This window comes from Orcinus orca, chromosome 6, assembly GCF_937001465.1.
Source record: "Orcinus orca chromosome 6, mOrcOrc1.1, whole genome shotgun sequence".
In the NCBI taxonomy this organism is placed as follows: Eukaryota; Metazoa; Chordata; class Mammalia; order Artiodactyla; family Delphinidae; genus Orcinus; species Orcinus orca.
The window spans coordinates 99573863-99599783 of NC_064564.1; the positions used below are offsets into that span (position 1 = coordinate 99573863).

A 25921-nucleotide genomic window follows, 5' to 3' on the forward strand; every position below is an offset into this window, starting at 1 on the left:
GGCGGATTCTTTTTTTTTTTTTTAAACATCTTTATTGGAGTATAATTGCTTTAAAATGGTGTGTTAGTTTCTGCTTTATAACAAAGTGAATCAGTTATACATATGTTCCCATATCTCTTCCCTCTTGTGTCTCCCTCCCTCCCACCCTCCCTATCCCACCCCACTAGGTGGTCGCAAACCACCTAGCTGATCTCCCTGTGCTATGCAGCTGCTTCCCACTAGCTATCTATTTTACATTTGGTAGTGTATATATGTCCATGCCACTCTCTCACTTTGTTACAGCTTACCCTTCCCCCTCCCCATATCCTCAAGTCCATTCTCTAGTAGTTCTGCGTCTTTATTCCCGTCTTGCCCCTAGGTTCTTCATGACCATTTTTTTGTGTGTTTTTAGATTCTATATATATGTGTTAGCATATGGTATTTGTTTTTGTCTTTCTGACTTACTTCACTCTGTATGACAGACTCTAGGTCCATCCACCTCACTACAAATATCTCAATTTCGTTTCTTTTTATGGCTGAGTAACATTCCATTGTATATATGTGCCACATCTTCTTTATCCATTCATCTGATGATGGACACTTAGGTTGCTTCCATGTCCTGGCTATTGTAAATAGAGCTGCAGTGAACATTTTGGTACATGACTCTTTTTGAATTATGGTTTTCTTGGTATATGCCCAGTAGTGGGATTGCTGGGTCATATGGTAGTTCTATTTTTAGTTTTTTAAGGAACCTCCATACTGTTCTTCATAGTGGCTTTGTCAATTTACATTCCCACCAACAGTGCAACAGGGTTCCCTTTTCTCCACACCCTCTCCAGCATTTATTGTTTCTAGATATTTTGATGATGGCCATTCTGACTGGTGTGAGATGATATCTCATTGTAGTTTTGATTTGCATTTCTCTAATGATTAATGATGTTGAGCTTCTTTCATGTGTTTGTTGGCAATCTGTATATCTTCTTTGGAGAAATGTCTATTTAGGTCTTCTGCCCACTTTTGGATTGCATTGTTTGTTTTTTTGTTATTGAGCTGCATGAGCTGCGTGTAAATCTTGGAGATTAATCCTTTTGTCAGTTGCTTCAGAAAGTAGGCATAGAGAGGACTTTCCTCAACATAATAAAGGCCATATATGACAAACCCACATCCAACATCATCCTCAATGGTGAGTAACTGAAACCATTTCCACTAAGATCAGGAATAAGACAAGGTTGCCCATTCTCACCACTATAATTCAACATAGTTTTGGAAGTTTTAGCCACAGCAATCAGAGAAGAAAAAGAAATAAAAGGAATCCAAATTGGAAAAGAAGAAGTGAAACTGTCACTGTTTGCAGATGACATGATACTCTACAAAGACAATCCTAAAGATGCTACCAGAAAACTACTAGAGCTAATCAGTGAATTTGGTAAAGTAGCAGGATACAAAATTAATGCACAGAAATCTCTGGCATTCCTATACACTAATGATGAAAAATCTGAAAGTGAAATTAAGAAAACACTCCCATTTACCATTGCAACAAAAAGAATAAAATATCTAGGAATAAACCTACCTAAGGAGACAAAAGACCTGTATGCAGAAAATTATAAGACACTGATGAAAGAAATTAAAGATGACACAAATAGATGGAGAGATATACCGTGTTCTTGGATTGGAAGAATCAACATTGTGAAAATGACTATACTACACAAAGCAATCTACAGATTCAGTGCAATTCCTATCAAACTACCAATGGCATTTTTCACAGAACTAGAATAAAAAATTTCACAATTTGTATGGAAACACAAAAGACCCCGAATAGCCAAAGCAATCTTGTGAATGAAAAATGAAGCTGGAAGAATCAGGCTCCCTGACTTCAGACTATACTACAAAGCTACAGTAATCAAGACAGTATGGTACTGGCACAAAAACAGAAATATAGATCAATGGAACAGGATAGAAAGCCCAGAGATAAACCCACGCACATATGGTCACCTTATCTTTGATAAAGGAGGCAAGAATACACAGTGGAGAAAAGACAGCCTCTTCAATAAGTGGTGCTGGGGAAACTGGACAGGTACATGTAAAAGTATGAAATTAGAACACTCCCTAACACCATACACAAAAATAAGCTCAAAATGGATTCAAGATCTAAATGTAAGGCCAGACACTATCAAACTCTTAGAGGAAAACATAGGCAGAACACTCTATGACATAAATCACAGCAAGATCCTTTTTGACCCACCTCCTAGAGAAATGGAGATAAAAATAAACAAATGGGACCTAATGAAACTTCAAAGCTTTTGCACAGCAAAGGAAACCATAAACAAGACCAAAAGACAACCCTCAGAATGGCAGGTGGATTCTTAACCACTGTGCCACCAGGGAAGTCCCTGCTATTTTTTATTAATAAGCTACCACGTTAAGAGTGAGGCCAGAGCTCTTGCGCTATTGGTAAAGTAAAAAAAATTATTCCTAGTAAAGGAATTTTAGTTACAATATGGAGAAGTATCTTCTATTTCAATGCTATTAGGAAATTCCCCAAGTTAATGTGCACTCTTTGAAAGAGCGATGTGTGCTAGGATGTAATTGCTGTGAATGTAGGGACTTTTTGTCTGTTCTGTCCACTCATCTGCTCCAATACCTCCAAGAGTGCCTGCCTTTTTTTGTAAGGCTCAATAACTATTTGTTGAATGAGTGAAAAGGGTCAGTGGCTCTTAAAAGCTATATACTTTTCATCTTGTGGACTGAAATGTGTAAGTTATTCCAGTATGTAATGATTTCAGGATGGTTTAATAGTGGAATGGAGAGTTTATCTAAATTACTAGAAACTCTGACACCTAAAGTACATTTAAACAAATTGACTTTCATTGCTTTAAATGTAAGCTAAAATACATATGTAAATTGAGTTGTTACTATTTACAACTTTGACAATGTGTAATTAATAATGTATTAACGGTAGAGTTTAAAGTTACTTCATAAAAAACATGTAATTTAAAAATTAGGGGCTTCCCTGGTGGTGCAGTGGTTAAGAATCTGCCTGCCAGTGCAGGGGACACGGGTTCGATCCCAGGTCCAGGAAGATCCCACATGCTGCGGAGCAACTAAGTCCGTGCACCACAACTACTGAGCCTGTGCTCTAGAGCCCTTGAGCCACAACTACTGAGCCCGTGTGCCACAACTACTGAAGCTGGCTCGCCTGGAGCCTGTGCTCCTCAACAAGAGAAGCCACCACAGTGAGAAGCCCACGCACCACAATGAAGAGTAGCCCCCGCTGGCTGCAACCAGAGAAAGCCCGTGTGCAGCAACAAAGACCCAATACAGCCAAAAATAAATAAATAAATAAATAAATAAATAAAATTAAAATTTATATGCACTGAAAACAGTGGGAATTATATGCAAATATTGATAGTAATTATCTGGGCTTCCCTGGTGGTGCAGTGGTTAAGAATCCATCTGCCAATGCAGGGGACATGGGTTCGGTCCCTGGCCCTGGAAGATCCCACATGCCACGGAGCAGCTAAGCCTGTGAGCCACAACTACTGAGCCTGTGCTCTAGAGACTGCATGCCACAACTACTGAAGCCCGGCGCTTAGAGCCGGTGTTCTGCAACAAGAGAAGCCATGACAATGAGAAGCCCATGCACCGCAATGAAGAGTAGACCCCGCTCACCGCAACTAGAGAAAGCTCACACACAGCAACGAAGACCCAACACAGCCAAAACTAAAACCAAATAAGTAAATTTATTTAAAAAATAGTAATTATCTCTGGGCAGGGGGATTATAGATAATTTAAAAATTCTTCCTTGGGACTTCCCTGGCGGTCCAGTGGTTAAGACTCCACGCTTCCCCTGGAGGGGGTACAGGTTCGATCCCTGGTCGGAGAACTGAGATCTGGCATGCCACAGTGTGTGGCCAAAAACAAAATTTCTTCCTTTTAATTCTCTTTATTTTCTAGTATTTCATAAATGAAAGTAGTATCTGAACTTAAAAGGGACCCCCAAGTCCAGCCAGTATCTGTTGAATGTTTATGGTATATTTGTCATTGTTTTAGGAGCTAGGGATACAGTGATGAACAAGAAAAGCAGAGTCTCTATATTCTAGTAGAGGAAAAAGAGAAAATAAGCTTAGGAAAGGAGCTCTATATTTTAGAAACAAGAAACTGAGGCTGAAAGATGTTAAAGTAGTTTGCCGAAAGTCACGGCATAGTTGGCTTAAAAATGTCAGTCACCTGGTTTACAGCTCAGTGCTCTTGCTTATTCCTCACTGGCTTTCTTGTCTCTCAAGAATGGTATGCAAATTCTTTGAGCATTCTTAGTCAGAAATCTAATTGAATTTTGCCATAGTCTCATGAAGGAGTACTGTATAAGGCAGTGTTGTGTAGAGCAAGGAATATGTGTTGTCTACCCAGTTATGTCAGTAAAACATTTGGCAAATCCTTTAAGCTCTCTGGACCTTTTTCTCATCACCTGAGTTATAAAGAGATTATTTGTCTTGCTTGTTACTCCCATAGTCCTATTACTTGATTTAGAGTTACATATGTGTATGTTTGTTTTCTCTACAGCCATATACACTGCTGCTATGGATATGCTGGGAGGATCTGGTATTGAAAGCCAATGTAGAAAAGTTGATATCATTGCAGATGCTGCATATTGCATTTTCAAAAAGCCAAAAAGTTTTACTGGCAACTTTATTATTGATGAAAATATCTTAAAAGAAGAAGGAATAAAAAATTTTGATGTCTATGCCGTTACACCAGGTAATGCATATAGTTTTCAAAAGTAGTGATGTGTTTTTCCACATTTTCTGCAGTGGACATAACATCTGTTTTGTGTGCATGTTTATGTGATTATAAAATTAATATGCTCTTTTAAAAGTTGTCCTCCTAGTGAAAGGAAAAACCCGGACCAACACAACTGGAGAAACAGAGAAAGGGAAAATAGAAGTGAGTTGAAGGCTTTTTAAGTGATGCACAGATAGAGAAGGTCACATCAGCTTCTAACCATTTCCAAATCTTGAAACCAAAAATGAAAATTAGTTTTTAAAGTTGGCCTTAAAATCACACAGTAAAGATTTTCTTCAAGGATATGGTAACAGATGATACAGTGGTGAGTTTTTTACAAAACCTTTTTAAGATTATGGGCTTTCCAAATGTCTCTTAAGTGCAGTCTGAGAGTAACTTCATGATAAATGGTGAAGGTGAATGAACAGGGTCTACCCCATGTACAAGGGGGTATTTGAGAAGATCTCAGAAGGCCCCTTGTTCAAAAATAATTCTTACCGTTGTAACTGTAGGTGAGGATGGTGATGATAATGCATTTTTAATTTATGTATAAAGTATACTATATAATAGACAATATAGCCCCAAATGGGAGTTGTATTTATTTGTGCAAAAGTGTATTTTAAATATTATTCATTAGGTTGAGCTTCTAGGTGACAGAAACCACGTTTCTATTTGTATCATCCCTGTCTCTTCAGTTTGAACTGAATTGAATTAAATAGCTCTTTGCAGTTTTAAAAAACACCTTTATATACAGTATCTGTTTAGCCTTCATAGCAATCCTGTGAGGGAAGCAATATTGTATAGTGATTAGGAACAAGTGGAGTTTGGGAGGAGATAACCCAGTTCCCATTTCTGCTCAGCTGCTCACTAGCTGGGCGGCCTTAGGCAGGTCACCTGTTTTCTCTGAGCCTCACTTTCCTTTTTGGATAAAATAAGGGAAAGATAATTTCTACACAGGATTTGTGTAAGAACTAAATGCAATAAAGTATATAATGTGCTGGGTACGGTAACTGGCTTATGGTACAATCATAGTACTCAGTAATTATCACTTTAGGTTTTAAAGACACAATGGCACTATGCACAAAATTTTAAATTTGATTTAAATTAAAAATCCTATCGAGTGTTGAGAACTTAATATGATTATGGAATTATGATTAAGTGTTAGAATATAACAAAGACTGGTGCATTCCTGCCCTCCAGTTTTTTTAATCTTCTGAGAGGGAAAGACAGACACACATTGACAGAGATGGGAAACAAGTTCTTCTTAATGAGGAACCACCTTCTCTCTGGGGCGCCAGGTAGGAAATGAGTCCAGAGCATTTTGGAGGGATGTAGCACAGAAGGGTTGCATGGATAGGAGAGAAGGGGCAAAAGCTCTTGGGAGAGCAGTTAAGGGCTTAACATAATAGGCAACTCTTTGGTTGGATCTTAAAGATGAAATTTGTTGAAGGAGAGGAGGATAATTGGATTACAGGAAAAGTGTTTTAGCTTAATGAAGGTCAGATAGTTTGACACTTCTCATGGGAGTCTTTCCCACAGCACCAGAATGATCAATAAAATAAAAACATGTGGGCTTCCCTGGTGGCGCAGTGGTTGAGAGTCCGCCTGCCGATGCAGGGGACGCAGGTTCGTGCCCCGGTCCGGGAAGATCCCACATGCCGCGGAGCGGCTGGGCCTGTGAGCCATGGCCACTGAGCTTGCGCGTCCAGAGCCTGTGCTCCACAACGGGAGAGGCCACAACAGTGAGAGGCCCGCGTACCGCAAAAAAAAATAAAATAAAAAATAAATAAAAACATGTAACGTTTATTAAACAGGTGTTAAAATCTTAATATACTGAAGTTGTTACATTAACCTAATTATTTTTGGGGTCAATTTTTCAGGCCATCCTTTGTTACCAGATTTCTTCCTGGATGAACAGCCAGTTACAGTTACCAAGGAACCAGCAACACATGGTAAGACGTAGACCATATTTTCTGTAGGAAAATAAAGTTACTAACTTATGTATTTCTTCCAGATGTAGAACTGAACATTTCCGCCTTCTGCTTTTAAGCTTTTTCTTCTTTTCTTTTTTTTTTTGGGTGTGCCATGAGGCTTGTGGGATCTTAGTTCCCTGACCAGGGATAGAACCTGGGCCCCTGGCAGTGGAAGTGCTGAGTCCTAACCACTGGACTGCCAGGGAATTCCCTATTTTGTAATTTAAACTAGACAAGTAATGTCTTAGTTAATTCTAGCAAAGAAGGTTGTCTTTTCCTTCTACCAGTAAGAAGTTTTTGATATATCTTTTCATTTGATTTAAAAAAAAAGTTGTCTTTAAAATACACCTTTTTAAAAGTTTTATTTCTTTTCCTTGGCATTGTTTTTAGGTGTTTTGTGTTGATACTTTATTTTGAGGAAAAATGTGTCACATCAAAATACATCTTACACCATTCTCAGAGTTTGTGCAGTGTGACTACTTTATGGGAGAAATTATCTGCAAACGAGGTTTGGGTTTTGCTTTGTTTTGTTTTTGCGGTACGTGGGCCTCTCACCGCTGTGGCCTCTCCCATTGCGGAGCACAGGCTTCGGACGCGCAGGCTCAGTGGCCATGGCTCACGGGCCCAGCCGCTCCACGGCATGTGGGATCTTCCCGGACCGGGGCATGAACCCGTGTCCTCTGCATCGGCAGGCAGACTCCCAACCACTGCGCCACCAGGGAAGCCCTGTTTTGTTTTTGTAGTTTAGAAACAATAGCTTTCTTGAATTGGTCCAGAGTTTACATTTTAATCTGTGTGTTCTGGCATGATGCCACTAACTTACTGAAAGATGTCAGAAGAAACACTCTTCAGTGAAACCCCATGAGAAGAATTTCTCTCGTGGTTTATTTTTTTTGGCTGCACTGATCCTAGTTCCCCTGCCAGGGATCGAACCCACGCCCCCCACAGTGAGAGTGCAGTGTCTTAACTGCTGGACCGCCAGGGAAGACCTCTCTCATGGTTTATTAACTAGAATAGCAGTGCTTCTGGGACTTTACGTTATTTTTACATTATAGACTCTGTGAATCTCCTTAGTGACCATAGTTTCTTTAGGTGGAGGCTAGAAAGTTTAGGAAAACATTTCTTCTGTACCTTTAGGAAACCTATAGAACCTTACCATAATGCATTTTGGTGACAAACTTTACTTCTAGCTTAATCTCATCTTTTCTATCTTTATCTTCTCTTTGTCCGAATTTTTGGAGGCAATTTCAAAAAATTAAATAATAAAAAAGGCAACTTTTCTTTTGTATTATAGATAATTTGAAAAATATAGAAGGGAAAACGGTCACTCCTAATCCCATCACCTAGAGATAACTCCTTATAAAATTTAAATTTTAAAAAAATTTAAAAATTAGATCTTTGACTTGGTTGCCACATGGATATATCAGAGTATTAAAACAAGGCTGTCAATCTTTTCCTCAAAAGGCCTCATACAGAATGGCAGAAGTTAGTTAGAGAGCTTATCAAAGTCTAGAAGAGTCTATCTTCAAGATAGGCAAGCCCAAAATCCAGATTTTTGCCCAGTACCCTAAGATTGGATCTGTGTTTTAGAGGAAGATGCATATAAACTAAGCTTATTTAAATACCAAGTTTAAATAATGAGAACCACTTATCAATCACATACATTCATGTTGTTTTTCAACAAATATTTATTGGGCACTTACCATATGGCAAACACTGTGCTAAGTACTTTGGATGCATTGTCTCATTTAATACTTACAATCCTACAAGGCAGGTATCATTGTCCTCATTTTACATTGGAGATCACAGAGCTGGCAGGTGGCAGAGCCAGAATTTAAATTCGTATTTTTCTGATTCTAAAGTCCATATCCTTAACCAGTAAACTTAATTTCCTAACTCCTGAATACTTGAAGTATTAGCATATTTTCCCCCCAGTAATCCAATTTATTTTATAATGAGGAGTTGCCATCTCACGGACTAAACATGGAGTTGCTGTGAGCAGCTCGTTCTCTCCCTCTGGGCATAATGACATAGAGAACAGAATCATAGTCAGAAGATTGTTTCATGACCATGGACTCAGAATAAGATGGGTTAGATAAGCAGAATGTAAGATAAATGTTTACTGACATCGGGCTTTGATAGGAGTGATTTTTGTCTTTGGGATCAGAATATGTCAGGTGCATTGACTGCAATCCCTATATCCATCTCTGCAGGCGGGATGCCTTCATCTTTGAGGTCAGAATTCTCAAATTCCTTTGGCTAAAGCCTCTCTTCCCTGTACAAAAAATTAAGTGGAGAAGTGATGTTTCAGTCAACTGCAATTCTACTTGACATTTTCTGTAGATACATTAATATATTCATGTACGTAGTACCTCAGTATTTCTGGCCTGAGATCTAACTTAACTCTTTCAGGTGATTTTTTACATCCATATCCAGATCTATTGTATGTTGATTTCACAGTGTCTCTCCCAGAGGTCAGTGTGTATCCCTCATTTCCAAAGGGGGAGGAAAATATTGACAGCCTTGTACTTTTTATGGTATTTGTGCTTTGTGTATTTGTTTTGTATAACATATATGTAATTATTATTTTTTTCAATGAATTTATTTATTTATTTATTTATGGCTGTGTTGGGTCTTCATTGCTGTGCACTGGCTTTCTCTCGTTGCGGTGAGCGGGGGTTACTCTTCGTTGCAGTGTGTGGGCTTCTCATTGTGGTGGCTTCTCTTGTTGCGGAGTATGGACTTTAGGCCCGTGGGCTCAGTAGTTGTGGTTTGCAGGCTCTAGAGCGCAGGCTCAGAAGTTGTGGCGCACAGGCTTAGTTGCTCTTTGGCATGTGGGATCTTCCCGGACCAGGGCTCAAACCCATGTCTCCTGCATTGGCAGGCAGATTCTTCACCACTGGGCCACAAGGGAGGCCCTCTTCATTGATTTTTCCTGCCCATTGCAACACAGGGAGTTCACTCAGTCTTTTTTTCAACCTCCAGTTTATTTTTTCTTTTTTTCTTTAGTTATAGTTTTAATTGCTTCTATTCCAGTTTTTCTGGATTCCCCTCAGAAACACTTAGTCTGGCTACCCTGTCCCTTTCCCGTGTAGTTTTCACTATCCTTTGTTACTATTTCCATACTTTTGTTCTTTTCTTCTGCATTCTGAGAGACCTTTTCAAGTTTGTACTCTGTATTACTGATAAGATTTTAGGCACATTCATCTCTCTTCCATATTGCTCCTAATGTTTATTTTAATTCTGCTATTATACTTTTTGTTTGTCATGTTTCCCATTTCCTTTTTCATTTTATTTTATTGTTTTTTCATCTCAGCCAGTTATATATGACTTTCTGCCCTTGTTTTATATTAGTTTTCATGTGAAGGAGTTCTTGTGACATTTCTTAATCATAGTTTTGGGGGTCAGAATGTCTCTGGTTTATGATTCTCTGGCCAGGGTGTCCATGGCTCAGGAGCCTGTTAATTCATCTTGCTCTGAGTTTGTACAGTAATGATGCAATCTACAGCAGCAGTTTTAGTACATCAATGATGTTATCGACAGCAGTTTTAGTCATCTGACTCTGGTTGATTAGTGTTCAATTAGCATAGGATTGAGGTCAGACTGGACAACAAAGGCACTAAGGTCAGAGGAGACAAGCAAGGGAATAAAGTTTTGGGGCTTCCCTGGTGGCACAGTGGTTAAGAATCTGCCTGCCACCTCAACACATAAGGCAAATACTAACAGCCATAAAGGGGAAATCGATAGTAACACATTCATAGGAGGGGACTTTAACACCCCACTTTCACCAATGGACAGATCATCCAAAATGAAAATAAATAAGGAAACACAAGCTTTAATGATACATTAAACAAGATGGACTTAATTGATATTTATAGGACATTCAATCCCAAAACAACAGAATACCCATTATTGTCAAGTGATCATGGAACGGTCTCCAGGATAGATCATATCTTGGGTCACAAGTCAAGCCTTGGTAAATTTAAGAAAATTGAAATTGTATCAAGTATCTTTTGCAACCACAACGCTATGAGACTAGATATCAATTACAGGAAAAGATCTGTAAAAAATGCAAACACATGGAGGCTAAACAATACACTACTTAATAACGAAGTGATCACTGAAGAAATCAAAGAGGAAATCAAAAAATACCTCGAAACAAATGACAATGGAGACACAACGACCCAAAACCTATGGGATGCAGCAAAAGCAGTTCTAAGAGGGAAGTTTATAGCAATACAATCCTACCTTAAGAAACAGGAAACATCTGAAATAAACAACCTAACCTTGCACCTAAAGCAATTAGAGAAAGAAGAACAAAAAAACCCCAAAGTTAGCAGAAGGAAAGAAATCATAAAGATCAGATCAGAAATAAATGAAAAAGAAATGAAGGAAACGATAGCAAAGATCAATAAAACTAAAAGGTGCTTCTTTGAGAAGATAAACAAAATCGATAAACCATTAGCCACACTCATCAAGGAAAAAAGGGAGAAGACTCAAATCAATAGAATTAAAAATGAAAAAGGAGAAGTAACAACTGACACTGCAGAAATACAAAAGATCATGAGAGATTACTACAAGCAACTCTATGCCAATAAAATGGACAACCTGGAAAAAATGGACAAATTCTTAGAAATGCACAACCTGCCAAGACTGAACCAGGAAGAAATAGAAAATATGAACAGACCAATCACAAGCACTGAAATTGAGACTGTGATTAAAAATCTTCCAACAAACAAAAGCCCAGGACCAGATGGCTTCACAGGCAAATTCTATCAAACATTTAGAGAAGAGCTAACACTTATCCTTCTCAAACTCTTCCAAAATATAGCAGAGGGAGGAACACTCCTAAACTCATTCTACGAGGCCACCATCACCCTGATACCAAAACCAGACAAAGATGTCACAAAGAAAAAAAACTACAGGCCAGTATCACTGATGAACATAGATGCAAAAATCCTCAACAAAATACTAGCAAACAGAATCCAACAGCACATTAAAAGAATCATACACCAGGATCAAGTGGGGTTTATTCCAGGAATGCAAGGATTCTTGAATATACGCAAATCAATCAACGTGATACACCATATTAACAAATTGAAGGAGAAAAACCATAAGATCATCTCAGTAGATGCAGAGAAAGCTTTCGACACAATTCAACACCCATTTATGATAAAAACCCTGCAGAAAGTAGGCATAGAGAGAACTTTCCTCAACATAATAAAGGCCATATATGACAAACCCACAGCCAACATCGTCCTCAATGGTTAAAAACTGAAAGCATTTCCACTAAGATCAAGAACAAGACAAGGTTGCCCACTCTCACCACTCTTATTCAACATAGTTTTGGAAGTTTTAGCCACAGCAGAGAAGAAAAACAAACAAAAGGAATCCAAATTGGAAAACAAGAAGTAAAGCTGTCACTGTTTGCAGATGACATGATCCTATACATAGAAAATCCCAAAGATGCTACCAGAAAACTACTAGAGCTAATCAATGAATTTGGTAAAGTAGCAGAATACAAAATTAATGCACAGAAATCTCTGGCATTCCTATACACTAATGATGAAAAATCTGAAAGTGAAATTAAGAAAACACTCCCATTTACCATTGCAACAAAAAGAATAAATTATCTAGGAATAAACCTACCTAAGGAGACAAGAGACCTGTATGCAGAAAATTATAAGACACTGATGAAAGAAATTAAAGATGACACAAATAGATGGAGAGATATGCCATGTTATTGGATTGGAAGAATCAACATTGTGAAAATGACTCTACTACCCAAAGCAATCTACAGATTCAATGCACTCCCTATCAAACTACCACTGGCATTTTTCACAGAACTAGAACAAAAAATTTCACAATTTGTATGGAAACACAAAAGACCCCGAATAGCCAAAGCAATCTTGGAAACGAAAAATGGAGCTGGAAGAAGCAGGCTCCCTGACTTCAGACTATACTACAAAGCTACAGTAATCAAGACAGTATGGTACTGGCACAAAAACAGAAATATAGACCAATGGAACAGGATAGAAAGCCCAGAGATAAACCCACGCACTTATGGTCACCTTATGTTCGATTAAGGAGGCAGGAATATACAGTGGAGAAAGGACAGCCTCTTCAATACGTGGTGCTGGGAAAACTGGATAGGTACATGTAAAAGTATGAAATTAGAAAACTCCCTAACACCATACACAAAAATAAGCTCAAAATGGATTCAAGATCTAAATGTAAGGCCAGACACTATGAAATTCTTAGAGGAAAACATAGGCAGAACACTCTATGACATAAATCACAGCAAGATTCTTTTTGACCCACCTCCTAGAGAAATGGAAATAAAAAGAAAAATAAACAAATGGGAGCTAATGAAACTTCAAAGCTTTTGCACAGCAAAGGAAACCATAAACAAGACCAAAAGACAACCCTCAGAATGGGAGAAAATATTTGCAAATGAAGCAACTGACAAAGGATTAATTTCCAAAATTTACAAGCAGCTCATACAGCTCAATAACAAAAAAACAAACAATGCCATCCAAAAATGGGCAGAAGACCTAAACAGACATTTCTCCAAAGAAGATATACAGATTGCCAACAAACACATGAAAGAATGCTCAACATCATTAATCATTAGAGAAATGCAAATCAAAATTGCAGTGACACATCATCTCACACCAGTCAGAACGGCCATCATCAAAAAATCTAGAAACAATGAATGCTGGAGAGGGTGTGGAGAAAAGGGAACACTCTTGCACTTTTGGTGGGAATGTAAATTGACAGAGCCACTATGGAGAACAGTATGGAAGTTCCTTAAAAAACTAAAAGTAGAACTACCATACGACCCAGCAATCCCACTACTGGGCATATACCCTGAGAAAACCATAATTCAAAAAGAGTCATGTACCAAAATGTTCATTGCAGCTCTATTTACAATAGCCAGGAGATGGAAGCAACCTAAGTGTCCATTGACAGATGAATGGATAACGAAGATGTGGCACATATATACAATGGAATATTACTCAGCCATAAAAAGAAATGAAATTGAGTTATTTGTAGTGAGGTGGATGGACCTAGAGTCTGTCATACAGAGTGAAGTAAGTCAGAAAGACAAAAACAAATACCATATGCTAACACATATATATAGAATCTAAAAACACACAAAAAAATGGTCATGAAGAACCTAGGGGCAAGACGGGAATAAAGACGCAGAACTACTAGAGAATGGACTTGAGGATATGGGGAGGGGGAAGGGTAAGCTGTAACAAAGTGAGAGAGTGGCATGGACATATATACACTACCAAACGTAGAATAGATAGCTAGTGGGAAGCAGCCGCATAGCACAGGGAGGTAAGCTCGGTGCTTTGTGACCACCTAGAGGGGTGGGATAGAGAGGGTGGGAGGGAGGGAGACGCAAGAGGGAAGAGATATGGGAACATGTGTATATGTATAACTGATTCACTTTGTTATAAAGCAGAAACTAACACAACATTGTAAAGCAATTATACTCCAATAAAGATGTTAAAGAAAAAAAAATAGAATCCGCCTGCCAGTGCAGGGGACACAGGTTCGTGCCCTGGTGTGGGAAGATCCCACATGCCGAGGAGCAGCTAAGCCCATGGCCCACAAATACTGAGCAGCCTGCGCTCTAGAGTCCACGAGCCACAACTACTGAGGCTGTGTGCTGCAACTAATGAAGCCTGCGTGCCTAGAGCCCGTGCTCTGTAACAAGGGAAGCCAGTGCAATGAGAAGCCCCTGCACCGCAACTAGAGAAAAGCCAGCGCACAGCAACAAAGACCCAACGATGCAGCCAAAAATAAAATAAATAAAATAAATAAATTAAAAAAAAATTACTGCTTGACTGAGGAAGACAAATATTATTTGAAAAAAAGGGAATAAAGTTTTGGATAGAGAGACTAATCATAAACCTGGTAAACTTGTTTTAGGGGAACTTGGTTTCATTTGTTTCCCAAAAGTTTCCATATTTGTTGTGTACTGAATGTACCTTTCAAATATATTACTGGGTTTTTTTTTGTCTCCTAAAGTTTTATTGTCTTGTGCAGAGTCATCATACTATGTCTAAATATTTCAGGTGATAAATGATGCAGTTTATCTCTTGGCAAGTGTCTTTCAAGGCTACACTGTAGTTTTTGCTGCCATCTCCTTGGCGTCTCAGATGATAAAGATGATATATTGATTAATAGACAAATCACCTGAAGTAGGAGTTCCAGCAGTTATTATATGACAAACTTAGTTCTGTCTGGTATTATACCTACTAAAACCAAATACATTCCTATATATTTTCTGCCTCCAGAAACTTGAAGGAAGCCTGTGTCTTTGCTTTCCTCACTTTTAGCAGCCTCTGCTTGGTCCAGTTCTGCTGAGTTTAGGTCTTGTTTCTCTGCTCAGCCTTTATGTTGGCTATATAAAATTACATAGTTAGACATAGAAGAAAATGAAGAGGAAGCATTACCCAGTCAGACTGCCTGGGTTGGAATTCCTGCTGTGCCACATACTGCCATGTAACCTTAGGTGTGTCACTGAGTATTCCAGTTGCCATTTTAAAACCTCACTCCTTTTTACTTTACTCTTGAATTGTGTTTATTTTATTAGACGTATTGAAATGCTTTCTTAAACAAGACACGTTATAAATAAGAAGGGGGAAACTAACTTTTTATATTTATTTTATATCTGGTCACCTTCATGAGTTTTTATCTTGTTTTAGACTTCTAATAGTTTCTAATAGAGAGACAGTTACTGAACGCCTAGACTTTGGGATAAGACAGATCTGGGTACAAGTCCTGTCCCTGTCACTTATATCTGTGACCTTGGACAAGTCACTTCAGCTCCCTGAAACAGTTTTCTCAGCTCTTACTTTCCTTATGTGAGTATCATGAGGATTAAGTATAATAGATAGTGCATCATATTGTGAAATTTATATAGTAAGTTCCCTATAAATGTTAGGTCATGTAATTATCATTGAGTAATTATCTTGAATTTCCTAAATGCCCAAACTTATTGTCTACATATAATAATAGTATCTTACAGGATTATTTCTGGCATATTTCTTAATATACTGACTCGAACTTCCAGGAGAATTTGGAAATATTTATTGAAACTATTTTAGGTATTCTTATTTTATTCTTAATTTTAATGGGAAAATCTTTAGCTTTTACCCATAAGTAAGGTATTAGATGTTGGTTAAGATTTTTTTTATCAGTTATTTAGATTAATGTCTACATTTTTATTATATATTTTCTATATTTTATTTTTTGTTATATTTTGAGTATGGCAGTCAATTGGGTAACTTCTTTTTTCTATGTTCTTTTCCTTGAAGTTTTGACATATCTCACCTACTAAGTTATTTGAGTCTTTTCTGAAGTTGTTTCTTTGAAAATGTTTTTATTTTGTCATTCAATTATTGGCTTTTTCTAAAATAAAAAAACCAGAACTGTCCATTTGAAGTTCTAAAATTTATTTAAGCGTTGACATGTAGTATTCATTTATAATTTAAAATTTTTCATATTTATTTTATCCCTTTTCTCTTTTTAAAGTTTTTTTCTCCTTTTTTCTTTGATTAAATTTTCCAGAAAGTTGCCATATTTTACTGTATCTTATTGGTTTTTCTCAAAAGAACCAGATTTTAAATTTTATTTCATTTTTCATTCTACTGCTTTTCTCTTTACTGATTATTTCTTTTTATAACAGCTTTGAGGTATAATTTACATATACCAAAAATTTGCCATTTTAAAGTATGTAGTTAAGTGATTTTTAGTATATTCACAAAATTCTGTAACCATTTGATTCATTACGTTAAACATTTTTGCTTTATTATTTTTTCTGCTTTCTTTGAGGTTGCACGTTTTTGTTCCTTTTCTTGCTTGTTAGGCTAATATTCATTTTTATTCCTTTAAAAATAATAAAATAATTTTGACTGTGCATTTACCCCCTTAATGTAACTTTGGCCACATCCAATAGATTTTGTAATGTAATTTAATCAATTTTGATACCATTTTAAATTAATCTGTATAGAAAAGCTTAGTATAGAAAAGCATAAAGAAAATTTTTAAAATCACATGTAACCCACCATCCAAGTATAAATACTGTCTGTATTTTGGCTTATTTGTTTCCAGTCTCTTTTATTTTTTGAAAATATAACTTAAAATTCATATCTACAAATATATACTTTACCTGAGTGGATCATATTATATTTAATTGTATATTCTTTGTTTTAGTTAACATTATATTGTGAATATTATCCAGGTCTTCAAAAACAAAGTTTTGAAATTGGCAACTTAGTATTGTATCACGTGAATGTAATATTTATTTTAGTGGCTTGTAATTGTTTCATTTTATAAATGTTACAGGATTTTCTTATAGTGGATCACTGAAAGTTGATAATCAGTGGGAGGGTTCCTGATACATACTATGAAACTTCCTTCCAGAATTATAAATATTGGCATTATATGAGTACTTCCCTCACTACACTGTCAGCATTAAATATTGAAATACATATCTGAATTTTTAAACTGTCTTCAAAATACCATAATAATAATATATTCTTTGCTCCATTGGATCTTAAGTATTTCATCTTTAATATCTGCTGAACTTTGTGAGAAGAATTTTACTGTTTATTTGTGTCTGGAAACATCATAATGGAAGGTAGTTTATATTCAATAAATTTAGTATACTTTTGAATTGGTTATGTTATACTCTGGAGTATCTTTATGCTGTCAGTTAGATTTTATTTAATAGCCTTTGGTGAGTTATATTCTACAAGATGGCTGGGTATAATTTGAGCTGGGAGATAGGTGGAGAGTTAATCTTCAGCCTAGAGTACAGATTGTCCTTTGAGTTAGTTTAAATAACAAATTATTCTCAACTGTTTCTGGGGGCAGCCAAACTGCCCACAAATAATTCCAGGAGGATAAATAAAGACACAGAGGTTGGTATTGGGGGACAGCTTCATGCTATGGGATTCGAACAGTCCTATGCACTGCAGATCTCCCCTGGCTCATCATATGCTGAATGGTTATGGCCAATGGTTTAAGTGAATACAAATTTTAAAATGTTGCAACCTCTATTCCCCTGACCTTGCGTTTCTAGGTAGTGGGGCCTTCATGAGACTAATACGTGGTTTGACCTACCTCTTCATCTAGTGGGAGGGACCAGTCTGATTGAGATTGGGAGAAGAAACGAGTTTGTGTGGTTTACACCCTTTTGAGCCTTCTTTCTTTCAGAGTAGACTATCCTCAGTTTTCACATGATCTTTACTTACAGAGGCATTTCCATTCCTTAATGGGAGGAGGCAGGTTCAATCCAGGGATGAAAAGACTAGGTGAATATGTTTAATTTAGAGGTAAAGTTATTGAGAAGTTCACTTGGCTGTTGATTTAAGCTACAGTCGCCAATTCATCTCCACTCATTTACACAGTTGATATTCTGATCTCCATCTTTCTGACTCCACAGTCGTCTTTTCTCATTTGGTTTTGGAACTCAGGGACAATGATAAAGGAGTGATTAATTGTTACCACTAAAACTCTGATAGGTTGTTTAAATCTGTTTATTATAAACACTGTATAAATTAGTGGGTTTTTTAAAAAGCTAATCTGAGAGGTAGTCTTTTACTTGAAGAGTATAAACAAACCATTTACATTTATAATCGTAACTGACATATTTGGCTGTTATTCCATCAGTTTGATTTATGCTTTTATGCTTCAAGATGCCACTGAATGTATTTAAGGTCATTTTGGTTAAATGGGTCTAATTGGTAGCAAGTCTGTTTGCTAATTAATTAATTTTGTGTGTGACCTTACATTGCCTAGGCTTTAAAGGTACTTATATCGATAACATTTTATAGGTGCTCTTCCAGAATTGAAAGAAAAGGAGGCGCAGCCACCACCAAAACCACGTTCTGGAGCTGTGGAAGGGACATTTAGAATTGTTAAGGACTCTCTCAGTGATGATATTGTTAAAGCCACTCAAGCAATCTATCAGTTTGAACTCTCAGGTAAGGGTTACTTCTGGTAATCTGGAGCTTTTATGAAACAAAGTAGGATATTTCCCTTGGAAGTATATCAGCCTCCAGTAGTAATAACCTGGAATAGTTGGCTATATCCAGACCCTTACCCGAGAATGTAGACATTTAAGAATAGCAAATAACTACTGATTTGTATTTTTGTGTTTTCTTTTTGGTTTTTGTCCGTCTATTAAGTTCCTGATTTGGGTTACCATGGGGTTCATATATGTTGATCCATAATTATGTCTATTTGTTTTAAACTGGTATTTCCACATGTAGGTGATAGACCTGTTTTCTGCTTGGTTTTTTTTGTTTGTTTTTGTTTTTTTTGTGGTACACGGGCCTCTCACCGCTGCGGCCCCTCCCGCCGCGGAGCACAGGCTCCGGACGCGCAGGTCCAGCGGCCACGGCCCACGGGCCCAGCCGCTCCACGGCATGTGGGATCCTCCCGGACCGGGGCACGAACCAGTGTCCCCCGCATCGGCAGGCAGACTCTCAACCACTGCGCCACCGGGGAAGCCCTCTACTTGTTTTTGTAGTTCTTCTCTGTTCTACCAATTTGTATTTTTAAGTTAATATCAGTGCATATGGACATATGTAAAATAAAATTCCCTTACAGATACTTCCAGTGGTAAATAACTCTTTAGTGTATGTAATTGAGAGAAAATCCTATTTAGAAGGATATATGGATCATGACAGATAGTATAATACAGTCATTTATCAACCATGCGCACCTTGCCTGTTTATTTTTTTTGGCTGCACCACGGGCTTATGGTATCTTACTTCCCTGACAAGGGATTGAACCGGGGCCCACAGCAGTGAAAGTGCCGAGTCCTAAGCACTGGACTGCCAGGGAACTCCCTTGCCATTTTTTACCTTTGAGATTATTCAGGTCAGTCTGAATGCAGTCAGCTTTTAAAATCTCTCAGTATTTTTCTTCTCAGCATAGTATTAATGCATGTTGACAAGAGTTTTAAGAATTAGCTACCACAGTCCCATTGTATGCAAACTTTGACATTATCAGTTCTTTTATCCTTTGTCACCTCTATTTTATCTTAATCCATCTGCATCTTCCTGTTTTTACTTTTCTTAGAACCCATGGTCCATTGGTTCAATCACTCTTTTACCTGTATCCTAAACTTCCTGACCTTGTGCTTATGTCACCAACTGTCATAATCCTAGTCCTGGATAATCAAACTCTCTGGCTGCTCCACACTTGCATCCAGGCTGCTAAGTCTTGCTGGAGAAATGGCAGGGGGTGGGGGGTGGAATCACACCACCCAGTGAATCTGTACCAGTAAAAATTCATCACTCCTCCTCTCCAATGTCAGCATTCTGTGTTTCTGTGGTCAGCTTATTGCCTCATTTTCCACAGTGACTCTTTTAAACCTCTCAGTGTTCCTCAAGTCTCCCATCTCTCCCTTCACCACTTACCTGCCAGTTTCAGCAGGTAAGGTGACCTCCTCTTTCACAGAGATAAGAGAAGCCTACAGAGAGGAATTGCTTCACCTTCCTGCCATCTGATAGCATACTGTTGTAGGCATTGACCTCTCTTCCTCCTCTCCCAACAGGCAGAGCTCAACTCCACATGCGTGCATCCTAAGCTTTAATGTCCATACTGATCACCGCTGGGCATGCTAAAAATGCAATATCTGATTCAGTAGGTTTGAGGTAGGGTCTGAAGTTTGCTTTTCTGATGTGATGACGGTACTGCAGTTCATGGATCACACTTTGAGTAGCAAAGTTCTAGATCCCATTTCCTCTGGCCTCCTCAGGAAATGTGTGCTGTCTCTTCCACCTGTTCATCCTGAAGACTCCTTCCCAGTGGTTTTTTAACATTCCCAAAGTCTATTCTATCTTTCAAAAAATACCAACAGTAACAACCTTCCCAATCACACCCCCCACCCCCCATCTTTCTTCTCTCTTTCAGAGCCAAACTTATTTTCATCTATAATTCACTCTGTTCTGGTGTCATTTTTCTCCATTCCACTGAATTTGCTCTCACCAAGGTCCTTGGTGGCTTCTGTGTCACCAGTGGGCATTTGTCATTCTTACCTTGTCACCACTCTGCAACATTTGATGCTGTTGACCTCTCTTTCCTTCTGGAAACGCTCCATTGCTTTTTTCTGCGTCTGTAATCGTGTCTTGTCAGTCTCCTGTGCTAGATGCTTCTCCATCCTTTCCTTAAATGTTGATATTCTTCAGGTCACTGTCTTAGCACTCTTTATACTCTACAGACTTTGTCTAGGAAAACCCCAACCCCTCACATAGCTTTAGTGACCATAGGGGCTGATTCCTTATGTATCTATCTTCCTAGCCCAGTCAGACTTCAGTTGACATTTTCATTTGGCTGTCACAAAGGTACCTCAATCTGAAAATGTCCGTAACAACTCACCATTCCCAATACCTGCCTTTGGCACTACTTGTTAAATCTGCTCTTCTTCAGTAGTCCTCTCAATAAAAAACACAGCAATATTTACCCAGCTTCCCAAGCCAGAAACTAGCAAAGCAGATCATTCTTCTGCACCCTCCCTACCTTTTCGTCTTCATTCAGTCAGTTACCTAGTTTTGTGATACTGCTTTGAAGTTCTCTCTCAAATATGCAGACTTTTTTCCATTTCCACTGCTGCGATCCTGACCCAGGCATACATCCTCAAGCTCCTGAACAACCCCAGTACCTTCCTAAATTGTCCTCTGTATCCTCTTTATCCCTCTGCAATATCTTCTCTACACTGCTGTTAGGGTGATCTATTTAAAATACAAACCTAATGTCATTCTCCTTCCATGGCGTATGGATGAAATCAGCGAACCCTTTACATGGCTTACTGTGCTCTGCATCTGGACTGCCTAACAAGCTTATCTGAGGCCACCATCCACTCTCTTTGTACATTCCAGTCCTTCTGTTCCTTTTTCAGGTCCTCATCGAGCAAATATTATTTATTTATTTATTTATTTGGCTGCACTGGGTCTTAGTTGAGGCATATGGTATCTTCGTTGCCGCGTGCAGAATCTTTAGTTGCAGCGTGTGGGATCCTTAGTTGTGAACTCTTAGTTGTGGCACGCGAACTCTTAGCTGTGGCACGTAAACTCTAGTTGCAGCATGTGGAATCTAGTTCCCTGACCAGGGATCAAACCTGGGCCCCCTGCGTTGGGAGCACAGAGTCTTAGCCACTGGACCACCAGGCAAGTCCCCCATCTAGCAAATTCTTACTTAACTTTTAAATCTCAGCTGGGCTTTCCTGACTCCACATCACCCTCCACTTCCTGTTTTGTAAGAACCATGTTATTGAAGAGTCTTCAGAGCCTAGCCAAGTGCCTGGCCCATAATAAGTACTTAATAAATATTGGCTGAATTTCTTAGAGGCCTGGGGATTTCAACCTGGGTAACAGCATTATATATGATTATTCTAATTGTACAATTATTAAGTTTAAGAAAAACAGGGCTTCTTTAACATTTATTTCTGTATCTTTCTTTTCTGTGTAGGTGAAGATGGTGGAACATGGTTTCTTGATCTTAAAAGCAAGGGTGGCAATGTCGGACATGGAGAGCCCTCTGATCGGGCAGATGTGGTGATGAGTATGTCTACTGATGATTTTGTAAAAATGTTTTCAGGTGAGTTTTAACTTCACTTGTTTACTGATTGTTCAAGGAAAATTCTATTAGGTAGGCTTCATTTCTACTAGTTGGGCTAAGATATCATTTCCAATAACACATTGGTTACCAGAGGTGCTGAACTTAGCTGCAGCTTGTTTAGCAAGAGTAAGATCATGCTTCAATCTTGCCAACTATTGTAATAGGAAACTGCAGCCATCTTCCATGGCCCAGTGACCCTGCTTTCTGTGGAATCCATCACTAAGAAGAGGGTCTGCATAATTTTCTGCTCTGCCCATGTATCTCTAAATGTGCCAGAAAAATTTTAAGGGTAATTTTTTTCTATTTTCTACTCTTAAAACACTACTCTAGATAGTAAGTTAATTAACACATGTACTTATTAGAAGCAGCACTTTAAAATTTTTTTTAATTAATTTATTTTTGGCTGCATTGGTTCTTCATTGCTGCGTGCAGGCTTTCTCTAGTTGCGGAGAGCAGGGGGCTACTCTTTGTTGCGGTGGGTGGGCTTCTTGTTGCAGTGGCTTCTCCTGTTGCAGAGCTTGGGCTCTAGGTGCGTGGGCTTCAGTATTTGTGGCACGCGGGCTCAGTAGTTGTGGCTCGTGGGCTATAGAGCACAGCCTCAGTAGTTGTGGCGCACAGGCTTAGTTGCTCCTCAGCATGTGGGATCTTCCCAGACCAGGGATCGAACCCATGTCCCCTGCATTGGCAAGCGGATTCTTAACCACTGCACCACCAGGGAAGTCCCAGAAGCAGCACTTTAAACAAAAGTATTGTAACATTTTAATCTGAAGATCCTAAAGATTTATTTAATGAGTTATAAATGTTATTTATTCTTTATTCTGTTTTAATCTTCATAAATTGAAGATCATAATGTATTCTGTGCCCTGTAAGTCTCACTTTCCATTTCTAACCCAGGATGCTAATGGCCTACATACTATCTGAGCCAGTTTGTATGTGATGTTACTAATGATTGAGGTTTCTTCAACTTCCCCCCACCTTTTTTTAAACAGTAGTGCTAAATATTCAAGATACAAAAATTAGAAAATATGCTTAGGAAAAAAGAAAATAAATAAAATTATTTTTTATTGTACTACTGAAAGATAACCATCAGTTGATTTTTGGTTTAAAGTCATATATATATTTTTATGAATGTATATAAATATATAAGTGTACTTATAAAAACAAGATTATAGCATTACTGCTGTTTGGTAACTTTTTTCACTTTGTACTTAGTACATTATAAGTACTTAGTACTTAAAAGTACTAGTGTACTTAAAAGTACATTAAAAGTATTTAGTACATTATAACGTCTTTTAATGATAATGAGTAGTTATCGCTTTAATCATTTTTTAAAAATAAATATATTGATTGATTGATTTTTGGCTGACTTGGGTCTTTGTTGCTGCGTGCAGGCTTTCTCTAGTTGTGGCGAGCGGGGCCTACTCTTTGTGGCGGTGCACGGTCTTCTCATTGCAGTGGCTTCTCTTATTGCGGAGCACGAGCTCTAAGCATGCGGGCTTCAGTAGTTGTGGCTCGTGGGCTCTAGAGCACAGGCTCAGTAGTTGGGGCACATGGGCTCTAGAGCACAGGCTCAGCAGTTGGGGCACACGGGCTTAGTTTCTCTGTGGCACATGGGATCTTCCTGGACTAGGGCACGAACCTGTGTCGCCTGCATTGGCAGGCGGATTCTAAACCACTGTGCCACCAGGGAAGTCCCTCTTTAATCATTTTAATAGTTTCTTTAGTGTTTGTTTAGTGTTTCAAAATCTCTTTCTCTATAGGGCTTAAACATACTGCTTTGGATGCTAAATAAACGTTTTGTAAATTTGAACCTTATAAATATGCAATATTTTGAACTTAAAGACCTTTAAAAATAAAAAAAATTATTGTCGATTTCCAAACAGAAATAACAGTAATCATAGCTAATAGGTATATGATTACTGTTGAGTTAAGCAATATTCCCAATAATGGTTTGAGATAAAAGATTTTCTCTACTTTATAAAAAGGGAGACTGAAGTATTGCTTAATTAAATAATTAACCCAGAGTCACTTGGTGGGTGAGTCAATGTTGGAGTTAGAATTCGAATCCAAGCTAATCGCCAGCTCATGCACTTCTAAATTATGCTATTTTGCCCTCCAAAGGTGAAAGAATCGAGTTACCTCCTTAATTTACGTTTTATTTGTGCAGCATAAACTTGTAATGCGCTTTCCATTTATACCTTTCTGGATAGGCTCCTGGATAGGCTAGGGGAGGTCAGTGAGCTAAATGAGTGATGTAAAAAAATATATATATATTCTTATAAGGTTTATTTTATTTTATTTATTTATTTTGGCAACGCCAAGTGGCACGTGGGATCTTAGTTCCTCAACCAGGGATCGAACCCACACTTCTTGCAGTGGAAGCGCAGAGCCTTAACCACTGGACTGACAGGACAGTCCCTTATAAGGTTTATTTTATAGCAGCAGTTCAGATTGGGAGCAAATAACTTTGCTTCTGCTTCTTACGTCTTTTCATTCTTATTCTTTATCCCATCTACTGTCTTTTGAATGGGCGCAATTTAGACCTTATATCCTAAACATACTCTTTTAAGAAGCCATAGCCATTTCTGTGACCTAATCTATAGAGTGGATATGTTATAAATATAAAAAATTAAAGCAACTAGTGATCAACTATTCAAAATCTCTCTTTTTGGCTAGTAGAGGCCACTGTATAGTAAAGCATTATAATAGAAAGAAAATATATTGTACAAGATTACCTGATTAATATATTGGGAAGAGAAATATATACACACACACATACATATAAAATTGTTCTTACTAGTAGTTTGTTTAAAAGTTATTTTCTAGAACAGTTTTTTTAAGGTATAATTTACATACCATAAAATCTACCCATTATTAAGTATATATGATTTTTAGTAAATGTATAGGGTTGTACAACCATCACTTATAATCCAGTTTGAACCAGACAAAGATGTCACAAAGAAAAAAAACTACAGGCCAATATCACTGATGAACATAGATGCAAAACTCCTCAACAAAATACTAGCAAACAAAATCCAACAGCACATTAAAAGGATCATACCATGATCAAGTGGGGTTTATTCCAGGAATGCAAGGATTCTTCAAATCAATCAGCGTGATACACCATATTAACAAATTGAAGGAGAAGAACCATATGATCATCTCAATAGATGCAGAGAAAGCTTTCGACACAGTTCACCCATTTATGATAAAAAGCCTGCAGAAAGTAGGCATAGAGGGAACTTTCCTCAACATAATAAAGGCCATATATGACAAACCCACAGCCAACATCATCCTCAATGGTGAAAAACTGAAACCATTTCCACTAAGATCAGGAACAAGACAAGGTTGCCCACTCTCACCACTGTTATTCAACGTAGTTTTGGAAGTATTAGCCACAGCAATCAGAGAAGAAAAAGAAATAAAAGGAATCCAGATCAGAAAAGAAAAAGTAAAGCTGTCACTATTTGCAGATGACATGATACTCTATATAGAGAATCCTAAAGATGCTACCAGAAAACTACTAGAGCTAATCAATG

At 37.9% G+C, this 25921-nt stretch overlaps 1 protein-coding gene across 5 annotated transcripts in view; it reads left to right on the forward strand.

Annotated features, from left to right (window-relative positions):
* The window catches only part of HSDL2 (hydroxysteroid dehydrogenase like 2), a 120497-nt gene that overhangs the window by 76997 nt on the left and 17579 nt on the right, over positions 1 to 25921 (forward strand). For 4 of the 5 annotated variants that reach the window (XM_049710974.1, XM_033427443.2, XM_049710973.1 and 1 more), the window contains 4 exons: positions 4540 to 4734; positions 6639 to 6710; positions 18590 to 18739; positions 22233 to 22361. In XM_049710974.1, coding sequence (XP_049566931.1) covers positions 4540 to 4734; positions 6639 to 6710; positions 18590 to 18739; positions 22233 to 22361 — 546 coding nt within the window. The remainder of the gene's footprint in view (positions 1 to 4539; positions 4735 to 6638; positions 6711 to 18589; positions 18740 to 22232; positions 22362 to 25921) is intronic. The other variant, XM_049710972.1, reaches the window with a different exon arrangement.